We start from the raw sequence: 15,889 nt of genomic DNA on the forward strand, positions 1-15,889 counted from the left end.
GAAAAGCAAAAGATTGCCTAGGGGCAAGCAGTTTATGTATCTTCCTCTTAACTGAATGTTATCAGATCACTCCACATGGTTGTTTATGGAGTTTAACCACACAACTCACATCTCCCTGCTTCTCTTTTTCCCCATCTCCTCATCCACTCACACTTCATCTTTCTCTCTTTTTGATCTTTCTCTCCTTCCCTCATTTCTTCCTCCGCTCCCTGTGGAGGCCCAAATTACTCAGGGTTACAGAATCTGAGCTTGCTTTATCCAGCAGGGCTGCAGAAGGGGATGATTTGACCAGGGGCGTGATGACCAACTGTTTGGAAGGGTCTACACTTGGCTGTGTGGTGTGCTTTGATCTAGCAAGTGGGAGGTCTTTTGCCCCGCCCCTTGGCATTGTTATAAAAAGCCCTTTCAAAGAGACAGAAGGGACTGTTGAGTTTTGATCCTGGTCCTCCCAAAGCTATCCTGTGTTTCTGTCTTTCTCCTCTAGCTATCTTCCTATCTAAAAGTTTCTTATCCCTCTCTCCTCCTCATAGGAACCCTTTTAAAAGGTGGGAACTGGCCTCCTACAACCACTACCCGCCCCCCAATAGACCCTGCTCTGTGGAAAGTTACTGCTGTCCACTGAGCCTTGAAGCACTCCTATATTTCATGCTTTGGCTACGTACCTGGTTTTTCACAACAGCTTCCTCACGGCTTCCTGAATGGACATCAATATTTTCATCAGCTCTTTGGTGAGGTTGAAAAAGTTTGTCCCAACTTCATGACACATGGGCAGGGGCTTTCTTGGGCCTAGATCTGTCCATCAGAAATGGCATTTATGTTTTTTAATGTGCAAGGGAAAAATAGATATGGAGGAACCATCTGTAACTTGTTCTAGGCTAGAAGATGAAGTCAAGAGGCTAGTGTTTTGTCTGCTAGGTGCTTGGTTAAATGTCTAATTAATCCAAAGGAACACATATGAAGTCTGTATCGGCAGAAAAGATGGCACTGACAGCTAGCAGCTCCATCACAAGCAGTGCAGCGCTCAGAGGACGAGACAGCCCCATTCCCGGCTTGGTAGCATTTCTGCAAAAAAGCATGGCTGTGTCAGGGAGCAGATGTGGTGACTCCACCAGCCCTGGCAGTGGTGCCAGCGGTGCTGATGGCTCAGAGCCATTGTTGGCTCAGTGTGAGGGGCCGTGCCCATTGCCTGGACATTTGGTTCCTTTTGTCCCCTGCCATCATGTCAGAGTTCATCATGATCTGTTGAGCATCTGCTGTGTTCATGCCTATCACATATACACATCACTTGAAATGCAGGCCAGCTCTGGCACACATACTCTTCTGTCTCTTAGGGATGAGGAAAGGGATGCTCAGGAGGGCTGATAGACCAAGGTCACAAGACCAGGAGATCACAGTGGTGACATGCTTCTTGTCCTTCTTCTGATCTTGAGGGGAAATGGTGAGCTTGATTGGGCTAAGGGATTCCCAGATAGTTTGTCAAATATCATTTCCCTGTGAATCTGTGGAGGTATTCCCAAGAGAACTGAAGAGAGAAGAACTATCTTCATCAATGTGGGCAGGCACTGTTGAATCCGTTGAGGATGTACTATAGAGAAGTCGGGTTAACTTCCTCTCTGTGCTTTGATGGAGGCATCTGACATCTTCCTATGGTCATAGAGCTTCTCAGATGTTAAAACTCAGACCAGAGCTTACAGTACTGCTGTCCCTGGTCTTCAGCGGTCAGGTTTGTACTGGCACCACACTGCCCTGCTTCTCTGAGCCTTCTGCTTGCAGAGGACCTGCAGATCACATGACTCCTCTGCCTTCCTAACCAGTCGTAATCAGTCCCTTCCTGTGCTCAGCCTCTATCCACTTGCTCTGCTTTCCTGGGAGCCCTGGCCAGCACTCGGGATGCAGGATAAGTGCCTTTGCCTTTGAGAGACACTGCAGTTCAAGACTGGCACCAGGCCAGACACACTCTTCAGTTCTCCACAGTTCTAGGAATGACATCTGAATGGATGCAGGAGACTTAAGTCACAGCCTTGGACAGTGTGTAGGAAAATGAGCTGAGGCCTCCTCATCTCAGCCTTCATCTGGAGCCTAGAAATTCGACTGAATCCTCAGTCACTATACCTCACCCTGTATCCTCACACACAACTATGGACTGGAATCCACACAAGTGATGAGTCTGGTCTCTGAGAATTCCCTGTCTGTTTTTGGAATCTCTGAAGTGCCATTTTATCTGGGGTGTTTTTTCTTTCCCGGGAATCAACATGCCTGCCACTTGTTCCCGAGAGAGTGGATGATCTATAGTGGATCCAAGGCCTCACGTGTCCTAAGGACAGCTGCACTCACAGAGGTTACACTCTGGTGCTTGAGGGCCGGAAAGGACATGAACCACCAGGGGCTGTGCTGGGTACAAACATCTCATTTTACAGATGAAAATGGAGTCCAGGCCCAGAGCCCCTTAGCAGCCTGACACATTTATAAGGCAAATCTGTAATGCTATAGATCTCACTGGTATGTCAGCAGATGCTGGAGACCCAGTACGGTGTGCCCATCCATCACTTGTCTGGGTGCTGAAGAAATAATTTGGGCTTGCTAGGCTCTTTGTCATCTTCACGTTAGCTAGAATCATCCGAGAAAAGGACCTCTTAAATTGTCCTGTGGACAAATCTGTGGGGAGTTTTCTTAACTGTTGATTGAAGTGAAAGCACTCACAATATGGGCCGGGCCACCCCAGGGCAGGTTGGGCTGTGGAAGGAGCAGGTTGAACAAGCCATAGAGGGCAAGCCAGGAGCAGAGCTCCTCCATGGTGTCCGGTTCAGTTTCTGCCTCTGGGTTCCTGCCTTGAGCTCCTGCTCCGGCTTCCCTTGTCTACGGACTTCAGTCTGTAGGGTGACTTACTCTCCTTCCCAAGCCACTTTGGGCATGGTGTTTATCACAGCACCAGCAAAACTAGCCCACTGTGTAATGGGTGGGAAGAGACTGGATTGTCCCTTCACAGAGGTCTGCGCAAAGCAGAAAGGACGCAGAATGGCAGTGTGGACTGTCTAACTTTAGAGCATTTTCAACAAAGCCACAGGCAGACGTCGTGTGAGATCTGTGGAGTTTCCTGCAGACACAAACTGAACAGCAAAGAGACAAGTTCTTCTCTCTAAACTGGGCTTGGGGACCATCCTGGGACCCTGCTGGCTCTGCCGACTGTTACCAGTGGCCCTGAGGGGTACACCTCCTCCCTTGGTCCCCCAGAGTCCACTCTCAGCATTGCCGGGAAGCTCTTCAACTGTGCCTCAGTCTCCACATCTGTGGGCTACTGGTCTCACACCCTCAGTCACGCTCACTGGGGCCTGGGGAGTGTGTGTGCATGGTTTCTCTGTACTCTGCATACCCAGATGATCTTAATCACATGGGGCAAGCAGAAACACCGGCGCTCTGAAAAACAGGGAGCCACAAGAGGTCACTGCAGGAGTTTCTTGAGGGAGCAAAGCTCTTGAAAGAAGAACTGGAGGAAGGCCCATGCAGGCTTTTTAACTTTCCTAAGGCCCTGTGTGGGGCTTGGGGAGTCACCTTCAAGAGCACACACCATGCTGGTGATGATCCAAGGGTCCCTCTTGTTGCTGAGGCTGGCAAGATAGAACTGAGGCAGAGGGAGAAGGACCCAGAAAAGAAGGATTTAAGGGATCCCCGATCTCTTTAGAACCTGCCAGTGGTGCCTTTGGATCTTCTTGTCGCCGTGAATATCAGAGGAACAGTGAATGAAGCATGGCCACAGCACTGGCAGAGAGCTACTTTCACAGGGGTCAGGTTGAAGGTGAGTGTGTGGACTGGTGTGCCCCCTCCTCTTCTTCTGCCCAGTCTGAGAGAATCTCAGAGCAACGATGGAACAAAGCAACTGAGTGGTCACCTATGCCAAGGGCCAGGCGGTTCTGGTGGATCCTGGTCATCATGGGCTCCCTGGACTGTGTCAGATCTTCCAGGGACGTCCCTAACAGGATCATTCACGTGGGTCTAGACAACCAGAACATTCCCCAGGGCCTGAGCAAAGCTGGTGGAGAAAGCTGCCTCAGATATGGAGCCAAGAGGTAAGTGGGACAGCCAGGGGCCTTCCAGTCAAGCATGGGCCTGCTCTCCACACATGGCTTTCTTATCAAGACTTCCTCGCTGGTATGTGCTCCATGGCTCAACTGTCCTGGCTTGGGAAGGAGCAGGCCCAACTCAGGGCATAGTTGTTACCAGTTATTCTCTCTACCATGTGTAATACACACACACACACACACACACCACAAACCTTCTGCCTTAGTCTATTTCATATTCTCTTCTGTGGTTCCAGATCCTGGCAGCTCTTTACACTCAGCCCTGTCCCAAGGTCTCAGTGACAAGTGCCAGCAGCCATTCCTTGTACCAGGCCTCCAAAGCTGTGGTGGCTGTCTTTACCTGTCACACTTTTCACCATGTTTAGGAATGTCTTACATTTTTTAAGTTCTAACCACAGTTCTTGTTAAGAGTTTTGATCATGAGTGGAATGTGACCCAGACCTTCACAGAATGCTGCTCTAGGGGAGAGGTGAGGCCTCTGCTGGCACATTCCCTGTGGAAGACTCTCCCCTTTTATCCCCGCCTCCCCATGACTATCAGAAAGCAGGGTACCTGGATCCTATTATCCTGGCTGCTCACATAAACACTTTCTGTGAGTTATGATTTAATGTCAGACCTCTCGCTTTTATGGAGGTCGATACAAGAATCATCTGGTTGGACAGTGCTGGGACGTCTTCTGTAACACTGCAGTTGAAGACATCATTCCCGGAGTCACTAGGTGTCCTTTACATGACATCATTTGTGGTGTTACTCGGTGTCCTTTACATAGGATCCACACCATAAATTCTGCCTTGTGTTTAGTTCCAGGAAGAAATTCTATTTCTGCAGATAAATTAGTTAGTATGCTCCCTGCTGTCAGAAAATGAAAACCCAGGAATTCTGGGTGCTTCTTTTTGCTCTGCGGCTACACAAGGGAGAGCCAGATTTATTGCCTGTGTGTTTAATTTGCTCAGCTGTGGGGTCCAAAAGCACTTACTCCTTCCACTTGTTTTAAATGGACTTATTTTATTTTATGTTCAGATGTCTCATCGTACTTTTGTGAGATGTGTAGGTCTGGAAGCCGTCTGGGGAAGCATTCGTTGGCCCATTGATCTAGCCTGTTCACTGTGTATGCCGGCTTCTGCGGATACAAAACTGAATTCCTCCGCACCCAGCTTTCAAGGAATTCATGTTTTAATGTGGAGAATAGCTTGGAAATTATTAGTCATTATAAAATGAGGCTGGTGAGCTCAGAAACACACAAGACTGAAGAAAACAAGACCCAGGGAGAAGAGGCTGGGGTGGGGGGGGGGGAAGAGGCCAGGGGAATCTTCCTGGAGGGGGTCAAGGCTGAGCTAGCTCTGCATGCAAGAGAAAGGACAGTGGATGGAGATGTAGGCAGCTCTGACTCTGACAGTTCAAAGCTGGCCTCTTCTCAGTACCCATCCTCTTTTTCTAGGTAGACTAGAGATTCTGGGTGGGGGGCAGGCCTTAGCTTTGTGCCCCGCTATGGACACCAGGATGCCAGGCAAAGTGTGCAGGGCAGTGCAGTGTGGCAGCTGGCAGAGCCTGAATCAACCAGGCTATCTGGTTATGCCTCTATAACCACTAACCACTTTGAGTCTTAGCTGTAATGTGGGGACCAGCAGGGAGGGCCAGCCCTGTGAGGCCTGGGCTGGGGTCACAGAGGACACAGCAAGCTTGCCTAAACATGGGCACTGTTTTCCAGGTCCAGGGTTAAAACCAACCCTGCATTGGCTGTTTTTCCCACCTCATTGCTTCTGAAGGCTAGAGAAGAAGTATTGACCTCCTGGAGATTTTGTGGGCATTAAAGAAGAAACCACACAGAGACATGTTGTAAAATTCCTCAGAGACACAGGCTGGTTGTCTCACCTGGCCTACCAGCCATTGAACCATTCCAGGTAGCAAGGAGAATACAGTTGTACCCACACTTTCAACTCTCCAAGTAATGCCTGTGTTAAAATAACATCCTGGCACTTGTTCCCAAGCCAGCATGCAGGACCCAGTCCTCCTGTAAGCCATGTCTGTTGTCCATGTTCTTACAAGTGGCCATTGACACATCTCCTCAAGGCCACCCCTGGATCTCTCAAGCTGCCACATCCAGGGGGCTTACAGGGCTCATTGATGGTGGTGCCTCGTGCCAAAATCTTCATGAGTTTCCTTGTCCACTGGTTTTCAAAAGGACCAAGGCTGTGAGGAAGGTTGAGTTCCCAGATATACTTTGGGCAGGTATAAAAAGAGAGCCATAAACTGTATTTGTAGCCAGGCCAGGGAGGAGACAGCTGGTTTCATGGGGTGCTGTCTGTATGTCAGTGCAGTGTTTGTAAAAGCAGCTGGGTGGGGGAAAGCCCTTGTTGAGAAGATTTGACCACTCCTTTGATGTAAATCTCCTACCATAGCTGACTTGAAGCTGTTGTGTGGTGTCAATAAACTGAGACTTGAGGAAATGCAGAGTAATGTGCACTGTGCAGCTCCCCCACCCTACAGAGGTATGGCGGCTATAGATGACTTCAAAAGCACAGATAATAATTAGCAATGAATGAAATTTAAGAGTTCGTTGTTTTTTTTTTAATATAACGCAACTATAAACTTACATAATTTGATTCTTAGCCCCAGCTGTGTTAAATAACAGTACCCCATATTCCCGACACATCGCCAGCCAGTTCTTGTGACATGGAACGAGCCAGCTCCATCACACCCCTGGGTTTTCCTCATCAAGGCAATGATCTCTTCCAAATGGCACCTCTCACATCACCACTAAGTCTATGTTCCTTGGGATATGGGGTTGTCTTCACATGAATTTCCTTGGACCCTGATCTGTTTTGCATATAGAGATGTGCTCTTATGCTGGAGTTTTGGGCCAACCTTTTCTGCTTAGATCTGATTGGTTTCCAGGGTACCCCCAACCAGTAACCAGTAATCAGTAACCAGTAGCCAGTAACACATCCTCCATAGAAACCTAGGGACACTCAGAAAGACTAACAACCTAAAATTAAGGGCGAGGCAAAGGCGGAAGAGCGCAAACCAGACAGAGAAGCAGATGTTGCTGGCCGGCGGGTCACTCCCTAATTCTTGCACTAGAAGCCCCAAAGACGGGGCAGGACAGCAGACCACACCAGCATACAGAGGGCTACTCTTGAAGTCCCCTGTCCTAGCCTTTGACACAGGTGCCAGCTGCAGCTGAGGGCAGAGGACAGAGCCCCCTTCACAGACAAGAACCCCTTCTGTCCTGGGGTCACATGGGGCCACAGATACCAGACAGCCTCTGGACAGCAACCCGGAGTCAAGTCCCTAAAGCAGCAGCTGTGATATGTTAACACCTCGTCTCTAATTGGGATAATATGCTTTTAAAACAAACGGGGCTTTCTGAAGCTCTTAATTAGACTTCTGCCCAAGCGCCTTCCGTTTGAAGTTTGCTGGTCCTGCTGACCCTGACACCTGTGCAGTGTAGACGGCCTCAGGGAGGCAGGCAGTGGCATGAAGGCACAGGATTTCTGAGAACATGCAGAAAGACCCTGAGGGCACACGACCCAGTGAGGAGGACCAGACCTTGGGGGGTTCTGGGCTGGGGAGCACACAGGACAGAGCAGCCCTTGCCTGCAGCGCCCATACTTTGTCTGCCACAGGCATGCTTTCCCAGTCCAAAATGAAAATCACCTCTGGATTGAGTGGCATTTCCACTTTGGTGCTACTTCTAATGGGTCAGCAACATGAAAGCTGGAGAAGGACCCTGTGTGAGGGACAGGTGGGGTGACTCCATTCCAGTGACATGCCCAGGGTGAGCACAGGGCAGGGTGCATGACCCAGGTCAACTTGTATACCTTTCTAACAGAGGCTGTCCTTCCTTCCCATGGTTCCCTGAGGCAGATAGCATGGGAAGAATGTCAACTCTAAGTGTGCCAAGTCCTTGGCAATGGAGTGCAGGAGTGTGACCCTATCCAGGCTGGTAGTGGGAGGCTCTGAGCCCAGGCAGGTGGCCTGGGCATACGTGTCCTGACATTTTGACTCATTGGTTGTCATTTCATGATTATTATTACTGACTTGGGTCATGATCATGTCATTAGCTTTCCATGCTACCTCCCTTCCACTAGTTTTGAGCACTGGGTTTCTTTAATTGTGAGTCATTGCAAGGCCCAGGCTATCACAAGGGCGTGTGTGGGGGTCTTGTTTGGAATATTAGTGGTTGAGTCCTGGCCAGCTGGAAAGAAAGATTTTTCCAGATCTGTTCCATCAGCCTTCTGGAGAATAACACTATCCTCCAGGTGATCTTCTTGAGTTCCATATCAAAAGGGACACTTCCCATACCCGTCTGCCACTGAAGGTGCAGGATATGACCATGTGGGTTCACTGTTGACATCATCAATGCACTGAAGTGAGCCAACCATTGTTGTAGGCTAGGAATCATAGGAATGCTCAGAGAGACCTGGGGTCATCATCTCCTTCCAGCAAGCACTGGCCATGTGACCACAGGCAGGTCACTGAATCTCCCCATCTGGAGGACACTCTGGCCTCCTGTGAATGTGATAACGATGAGAAGGCCTGGTGCCTACAGACCACAGACACTGGTGGGTTGCTGTTTTTGCCACAAGTTGCTGTGGTTAGGATTGCTCAGTCCTGCCTCTAGAAGGCTCAGAATAGCACTCTGGGGAGCAGGGTTCAGATGGGACGGGAAAGCTTGGGGGGGGGGTAAGGAAGCAGCTGGAAGGGCAGTTGTCAACAGCCAAGTGCAAGAACACAAGTTTGGGAGTTGGTTTTTCCCAGAGGAGGTGCTCAGACTCCAACCCTTGCGTTCCTTACCTTCCAGGGTGTTGAAGGCTTGTCATATACTCAGTTAGCTTGGACCACTCCCCCTTACCCAAAGGGATATGCAGCAGTACATATCCCTCTTCATTCTGAGGGCTCTGAAGCACACACCCCACCCTATTCATTCCAAGGGCTCTGCAGCATACTCACCAAGAGCTACTTGCTGTAGGTGCCGCTGGGTGATGGCATCCTTTAGCTGACCTGTGAAAGACAAAGGAAAACCACCAGTGAGTTTCCAACAAGCTGCAAGAAGACAGCACCTCAGGAACACCTGACAAACTGAGACAGAAAAACAATCCAGAGTTGGGGAGACACTGGCAGGCAGACCTTCAGTTAAGAGCCCCTCCAAATCCCGGGCAGTGCTGGAGAGGAGAATGCAGAGGCAGGTGATGGCGCATATACATGGATTTCACCTTGGGGTCAACCATCTTATGGTTTAATTATCTAAACCTGTCATTCATAATCTTTGCTAGGGCCTGGTCTCTTAAGTAATTCTATTATTAATGAAAGAGGAGAGAGGATGCGGTCTTTTAATAACTTATAAAACCCTCTCTTCAGTCCACTTCTTTTATTTTACAGCTATGGGAAAAGTTGATCACAGTGTATGAAGCACATAGAATTCTGGGTCATGTTAGTGAAGTTACAGTGTGTAGATGGATTTCTGTCTAGCTGGGATCACAGTGTGTCAATTGTTCTGGGTGCTTCCTTCATAGGAAACGTTAGCAAAACAGAAAATGTTCAGAAGAGTGGTGAGGAGACAGCTCAGTAAAGTGCTCACTGAACAAACACCACACTCAGAACCCACAGGAAAAGCTGGCATAGGACTCTGTGCCTGTAACCCCAGCATTGGGAGGCAGAGATAGGAGGTCTCCAGAGATTTCTGACCAGCTAGTCCAGCTGAATCAGTGAGCTCCAGATTCAGTGAGAGACCTGTCTCAAAAAAAAAAAAAATAGAGGGGATAGTGACTGAAAAAGAAACCCAACACCAACCTCTGTCCCCCCACATTTGTATACACACACACACACACACACACACACACACACTCACGCATGCATGCTAAGAAAATATTCAGAAGATGGTGACTAGGAGGTGGTAGGTCAGAGGTCATACTCTGTGAGGAATTTTTGAGCTGACCTGAGATATTTTGATGGAGAAGAAAAGATGAGGAGAACCTGGGATGATGAGTTCCTGGGTAACTAAGTGGTGATGTATGGATGTTTTTTTCTGTCCGATTGGGAGTGGGTGTGTATGCTTTCAAATCACAGGAAGTCCAACTGGGGACTTGGTATGGGGAGGAAACAGTTCACAAGGTGCACTGCCCACAAATGGATTAAGTGTTCTCAGGTGGCCTCAGTCTCCCAGGATGGCATCAAGGACCTCTCAAAGGTGCCAGACAAGAGCATCTCAGAGGGGGTTACAGAGAGAATGTCTATCCTTGAAGGATTTGGGACTCAGTGACTCTGGGCTTCCTCTGTCTCTAAAATTCCAAGGTTGGGGGTTTGAGACATGAACATTTCTGGGGCTAGTGTGTGTCCTGAGGCTCAGCACACTTCACAATTTTTAGAGCTGTCTATTGTATGTCCCAAGTGGGAACCGTGATCTGGACACGAGGGAGCCTGGGAGCCTCGCTGTCCCTTGTCTCATGTGGTTCTTTTCACACATAAGGAACATACAATTCCAAGATGAGGATGGCAGATAATGGGGTGTTCCCAGGAAACCTGTCCCTTCAGCAGAGAGCCAGGTGACAAAGGGATTGAGAAGGACAACAGGACTCAGTCATCATAATTCCGATGTGAGAACCCTTCCTTAAGAACGAGCTAGAGCCCTTTCTCAAGCACTTTCATAGTGACGCTGTATAGAATAAATTATGCACATGGAGTCCACACCTGCTTCCCTTCCCTTCCGGCATGGGGATCGGCATAGAAAAAGATCATTTCTGGTAGGCATGGAAAAACATTCACATCAGAGAGTGCCACACCTGCGCCGATGTGGCTGTCCTTCCAGGTCAGGGGGTGCCACACTTGCCCCATATGGCTGCCTCTCCAGGTTAAGCGTCATTAGTCTTAGGTCATCTTTGAGGTGGGGGTACTGCTTATAGGTACATGATCAACCTTCCTAATGCAGTTTCCTCTAATGCAGTTCCTCATGTCATAGTGACCCGCCAACCATAAATTAAGTTCGTTGCTATTTCATAACTGTAATTTTGTTATTGTTATGAATTGTAAATGTCTGATATACAACCCCCAAAGGAGTCACGATCCACAGGTTGAGAAACACTGACTTGGGGCACCTGCATGCTGGCCACTACTTTCTATATTTCCTCCCTGGAGAAGGTTATATACAGAGAGGGAGCCAAGGATGGGCCTGAGCAATAATTGTTCCCCAATTCTAAGCATGTAAGGTTGGAACACTGGGAGTGTGCTGAAGGGGAGTTGGGGTGGAAACCTGGCTTATGAATTGCTGCATTTTTCATGTGCATACAAAGTTTGCTTCTCTTAAAGAAGCGTAATGGTTTAATTACAGAAAGTGAAGATTTCAAAAATGCTTTTCCACTTTATTCCTAACATGTGAGTATCAAAGTAGCATTTCTTTGAATTGTATTATATTAGGGTGTTTGATTTAAAAAGTAGATGATGGGGTTGTTGACCTAAGTTTCATTTAAAAACTGTTAAATGACCTTTAGATTGCCTTTAGGACAGAACTTCTAGCAATTTCTGGAATGGCCCTAAACATACTTCTACTGCTTTGTACTATGTGCTTAAGGAAGCCACATTCTCGACACTGACTATTATAAATCAGAATGTTGGTCACTACGGAAAATGCTGAAGATGCTCTTTATCCTGCTGTTTACGATGCCCAGGTGAGACTTACTTCCTTAGCACATCTGTCTCATTAACATGTAAATTTGTTTTTGTTTTTAATAAATGGTCAAATCATTTGTATTGCTCTCAAATACATTTGTGTGTATGCGTATGCATGTGTGCGTGTGTGTGCACATGTGCGCGCGCGTGTGTGTGCACGCGTGTGTGTGTGTGTGTGTGTGTGTGTGTGTGTGTAGGGGGCAGTACACATGTGAGGGGCATGTGGAAGCCAGAGGTAAACTTTCAATGTCTCCTTCAACCGTTCTGACATATCTTAGAAGACAGGGTCTCTCATGGAACCTGAAGTTCCCTGCTTTGGCTAGGTTGGCTGGCCAGGGAGCCCCAGGGGTCTGCCTGTCTCTGCCTTAGAGTTTTGGGATTTCAAGAACACCAATTGCTTATCCATACTAAATGGTCAGCCCTGAAAATATCCATACAATTCACATTATATGGAATGAGAAGTTTGTATTTGTGTATTTAAGAATATATATAACTAAAGAAAAAGGGGGCAGGAATTTGAAAGATGGGAGACACTTGGAGGATCTGGAGGGAATAACAGGAAGGGGGAATGAAGCAATTATAATGTTAAAGAATAAAAGATTAAGATGGAAATTAAAAAAAAGAGAAGTCCTATATCCCTCCTAGGAAAAGTCCCTCCCACTGTTCTGAAGAAAGGTTCTCTCCTTGTGTTCCTGAGGATGCGACCCTCCCTGATAAACCTCGCCCCTGCTCTGTACCCTTCCACAGTAGCAGTGTCTGACTTAGTTTACCTCCAGCTGCCCTGCTTCCCATTCAATGATGGGCTCCCCAACCCTGGGGTGGGGTGGGGCAGGGGATTTCCCACAGGCCCTGGCTTGTTCATGTAAATAAAAAGGGGAAATTTTATCAGAACTGAGAATTCTCCAACCCCCACAAACATGCAAATGTACTCAGAATAAGGCACCCTAAGGGACAAAAATGCAGCCTGTATAATACCACATATTATAAAGGCAGTTGTAAAATGTAATCCCCAGTGCTCAGTTTTGGTGAATTGACTGGCATCCCCCACCATATGGCATTTGCAGTGGGAGGGCCATATCCCTAAACAAGCTTCCAAAAATAGCCTTATGGCTGACACCTAATTACAATTGCCAGCAGAGGCATTGCTCAGGCAAAAATAACAGTCTCTCTAATGGGCAGGATCTTGCAACTCCACGGGTTTTGGCAAGGGAGGAGCTGAGGGAGATCGCAGAATTCACTCAGCATGAGGTGTGCTGCCATTACTGAGGTGATACATTCGCAGGGTTTGGCCAGGGTTCCTGGACATATTCCCCATGTAGAGATAGGGATGAGATAAGACAGAAACAGAGAAGTTCCTGCCTGGGCAGGAGACAGCCTGAGAGGGGAGCAGGGAGCCCAGATTGGGGCAAGACTCAAGGAGCATGCAAAGGAAGGAAGGGACAACTTGGCAATTGGCAATTTTCCTCTGCTGACTTACAATGCTGTGCGCCTTTCTCCCTTTCCGACCCGGCCATTGATGGGGTGAATGGCAGTGGGGACAGACAGGGTACTCTAAGCCAGTACGCACTCACAGAAATGCTCTGAAGATATGCAGCTTTGGGAACACCCATTGTCTGTCCAGAGCACACGGAGGGTGTGGATTCTCTGGACCTGAGCAGTTCCTAGGAAAAACATTAGCATCATGGGGAGGCAAAACTGATTCTGGATCCTGATACTTGCAGTGTTTAGGAGGCAAGAGTTTTCCTTACTGCACACTTGGTTTTGCATGTAAGCTACTTTGAGATCACTCACTGAATGGAAGCTGGTCCTGAGGACAGCAATTTGTGTGAGATTCCAGCAGCATGGCTTTGCAAACTGCTCTTGGAGAGGACTCCTCTCCCTCCCTCCTCCCCTCCCTCCTCCCTCCCTCCTCCCTCCCTTTCTCTCTTCTTCCTTCTTTTTAGAGACAGTTTCTCACTATGTAGCTTTGGCTATTCTGTTATTCTCTATGTAGACCAGGATGGCTTTGCAATCACTGAGATCTGCCTGCCTCTGTCTCATGAGTATTAAGACAAAAGGTGTGTGCCACCAAGCCCTGCTCCTCCTGGGATTTCTGTGATTCTATGCTATACTGAAGATGCTTATGTTGCTATTAAGCCCTAAGTAGTTATTGTTAGTTATTTTGGCGCTCTTACCCTGCGAGAAAACATCCCGAACACAACAAGACCACAGAAGAGTTTTTATTAAAAGAGGATAGAGAATGTGACAGGCCTGTGTGAAACACACACGTGATTAAGAAGACAAGAAGAAGATCATGCAAGATGGCGCCTGCTTTATAAAGGTTGGGCCGCGCATGCGTACAGGAACTCGTGCGGCTACTCCACACATGTGCGTAGATTACATGGCTGCGTGCGCGCTTTACACAACCATGTAAAGCCACAGAGTCCTAACCACGTGAGATGTTTGACCTGGAAATAGCTATTTTGAACCGGAAATGACTAGGTGGTCCGCTGGGCAAGCCCAACTGTGTAGACATGTTGTGATTTCCTATCATTCCTAACTCATTTCCTCTTAATAAAAGAAAAAAAAAATGTGGATGAGTGGGTATGGGGCACCGTTTCTCTCAAAGACTGCTTCAGGCTGAATGGTGGACGTCGGTTAGCACTTGGGGAAAATGGGGAGGAAGCTGGCTCCTGAAGTCCTGGGATGAAGTCCTGCAGCTGTGTCCATCCTTCATGGTGTGGCTGGTCCTGGGATGAAGTTCTGTCATGCCTAGTCCTGCAGCTGTCTATCCTTCATGGTGTGGCTGGGAACCTTCTGTCTGACAAGACACTGGTGACATAAAAAGCTTAGAGAAAAGATTCATTATTATTTTATTTTTGGAGTTGACACTTATCTGAGGTAGATCTGGTCTGTCTGGTTGGAGACAGGACATTTATCTGAGGTTAAAAAGGTGGCTGTGATGTTCTAGTACTCTGCTTAATTTTTATCTGAGACAAGCCTTATTTAAGGTAGTTTATTTAAGGCACCTGTTTGTTTTGTTAGTTTAGCGTTTGGGATACACAGGTGATCAGTTGCTGAGCATTGAACAGTGATAGCCTGTTATATCCTTACCACCTGGATATTTTGATGGTCCCTTTTGCCGGAGGGCTCTATGTGGCCCTAGTTGGGAAAGGAAGGGGTGACACCTTATTCCTCTGGAATTGGTGACAAGGCAGTGGATCCCGGTGTCCTCTGGAACTTGAGAGTGCAAGGCCCTGTTTGTTTTACTGTATATGAGGAGAGATTTTTCTGGGATGGAGGTGAGATAAAAGGTTTTAGATGAGACAGGTGGACCCAGTGAGGAAAGCCCTCGAGTTTAGCGGCTGTGGAGTCACAAGAATTACCTTGAAGGGTCCCTGCCACTTAGGGGGAAGGAGTGAAGGGTGCTGGCCTGGAGGAAAGAGAAGAACCTGATGCCCGATGTGGATTGGAGGTGGACAATGATTGTTACACGGCTGAGATAATGACCAGCCTGCGTAGCTCCATAGGATAGACCTTAGGTGACATAAGAGAGGAGTTAACAGGCTATCTGGAACAGCTGGAGGGTTGGATAAAAGACCTGGTGCTAGAACTGAGCAGCCACACGAGTTCCTGTACACATGTGTGGCCCAACCTTTATAAAGCAGGCGCCATCTTGCATGATCTTCTTCTTGTCTTCTTAACCACATGCGTGTTTCACACAGGCCTGTCACATTCTCTATCCTCTTTTAATAAAAACTCTTCTGTGGTCTTGTCGTGTTCAGGACGTTTTCTTGCAGGGTAAGAGCGCCAAAATAACTAACATTTATCACTTATCATTGGACATAAGCATGCCATATGTCCAAAGCAGTGTGTGACAAGGTAGCAGGAAACTCCATTGTCGGTAGCCTAAGAAAACCAGCAGACTTTTAAAGATGCCAAACCGTGTTTGACTTTGTCCATCCTTCATGACTCAGTCTAGTCTGCTCTCGTCATTATGGTGAAATACCAGGGCAGGCTAACTTTATAAAGCAAAGAATGTTCTAGCTCATTGTTTCACGGCTGAAGATCCAAACAGAACTGAGGGGACACTGGCCCACTCGAGCACGTGGCTCTGGCAGGCCTTCTCCTTCCCCCCAATTACCTCTGCCTGGCTCAAAACCTTTAGA

The 15,889-nt window shown here is 47.9% G+C and overlaps 1 protein-coding gene across 1 annotated transcript in view; it reads right to left on the reverse strand.

Moving 5' to 3' along the window:
• The window catches only part of Kif6 (kinesin family member 6), a 304,808-nt gene that overhangs the window by 33,937 nt on the left and 254,982 nt on the right, over positions 1 to 15,889 (reverse strand). The window contains exon 16 of the mRNA XM_036168128.1: positions 9,030 to 9,080. Within this exon, the coding sequence (XP_036024021.1) occupies positions 9,030 to 9,080 (51 nt within the window). The remainder of the gene's footprint in view (positions 1 to 9,029; positions 9,081 to 15,889) is intronic.

This window comes from Onychomys torridus, chromosome 18 (assembly GCF_903995425.1).
Source record: "Onychomys torridus chromosome 18, mOncTor1.1, whole genome shotgun sequence".
Classification (NCBI taxonomy): Eukaryota; Metazoa; Chordata; class Mammalia; order Rodentia; family Cricetidae; genus Onychomys; species Onychomys torridus.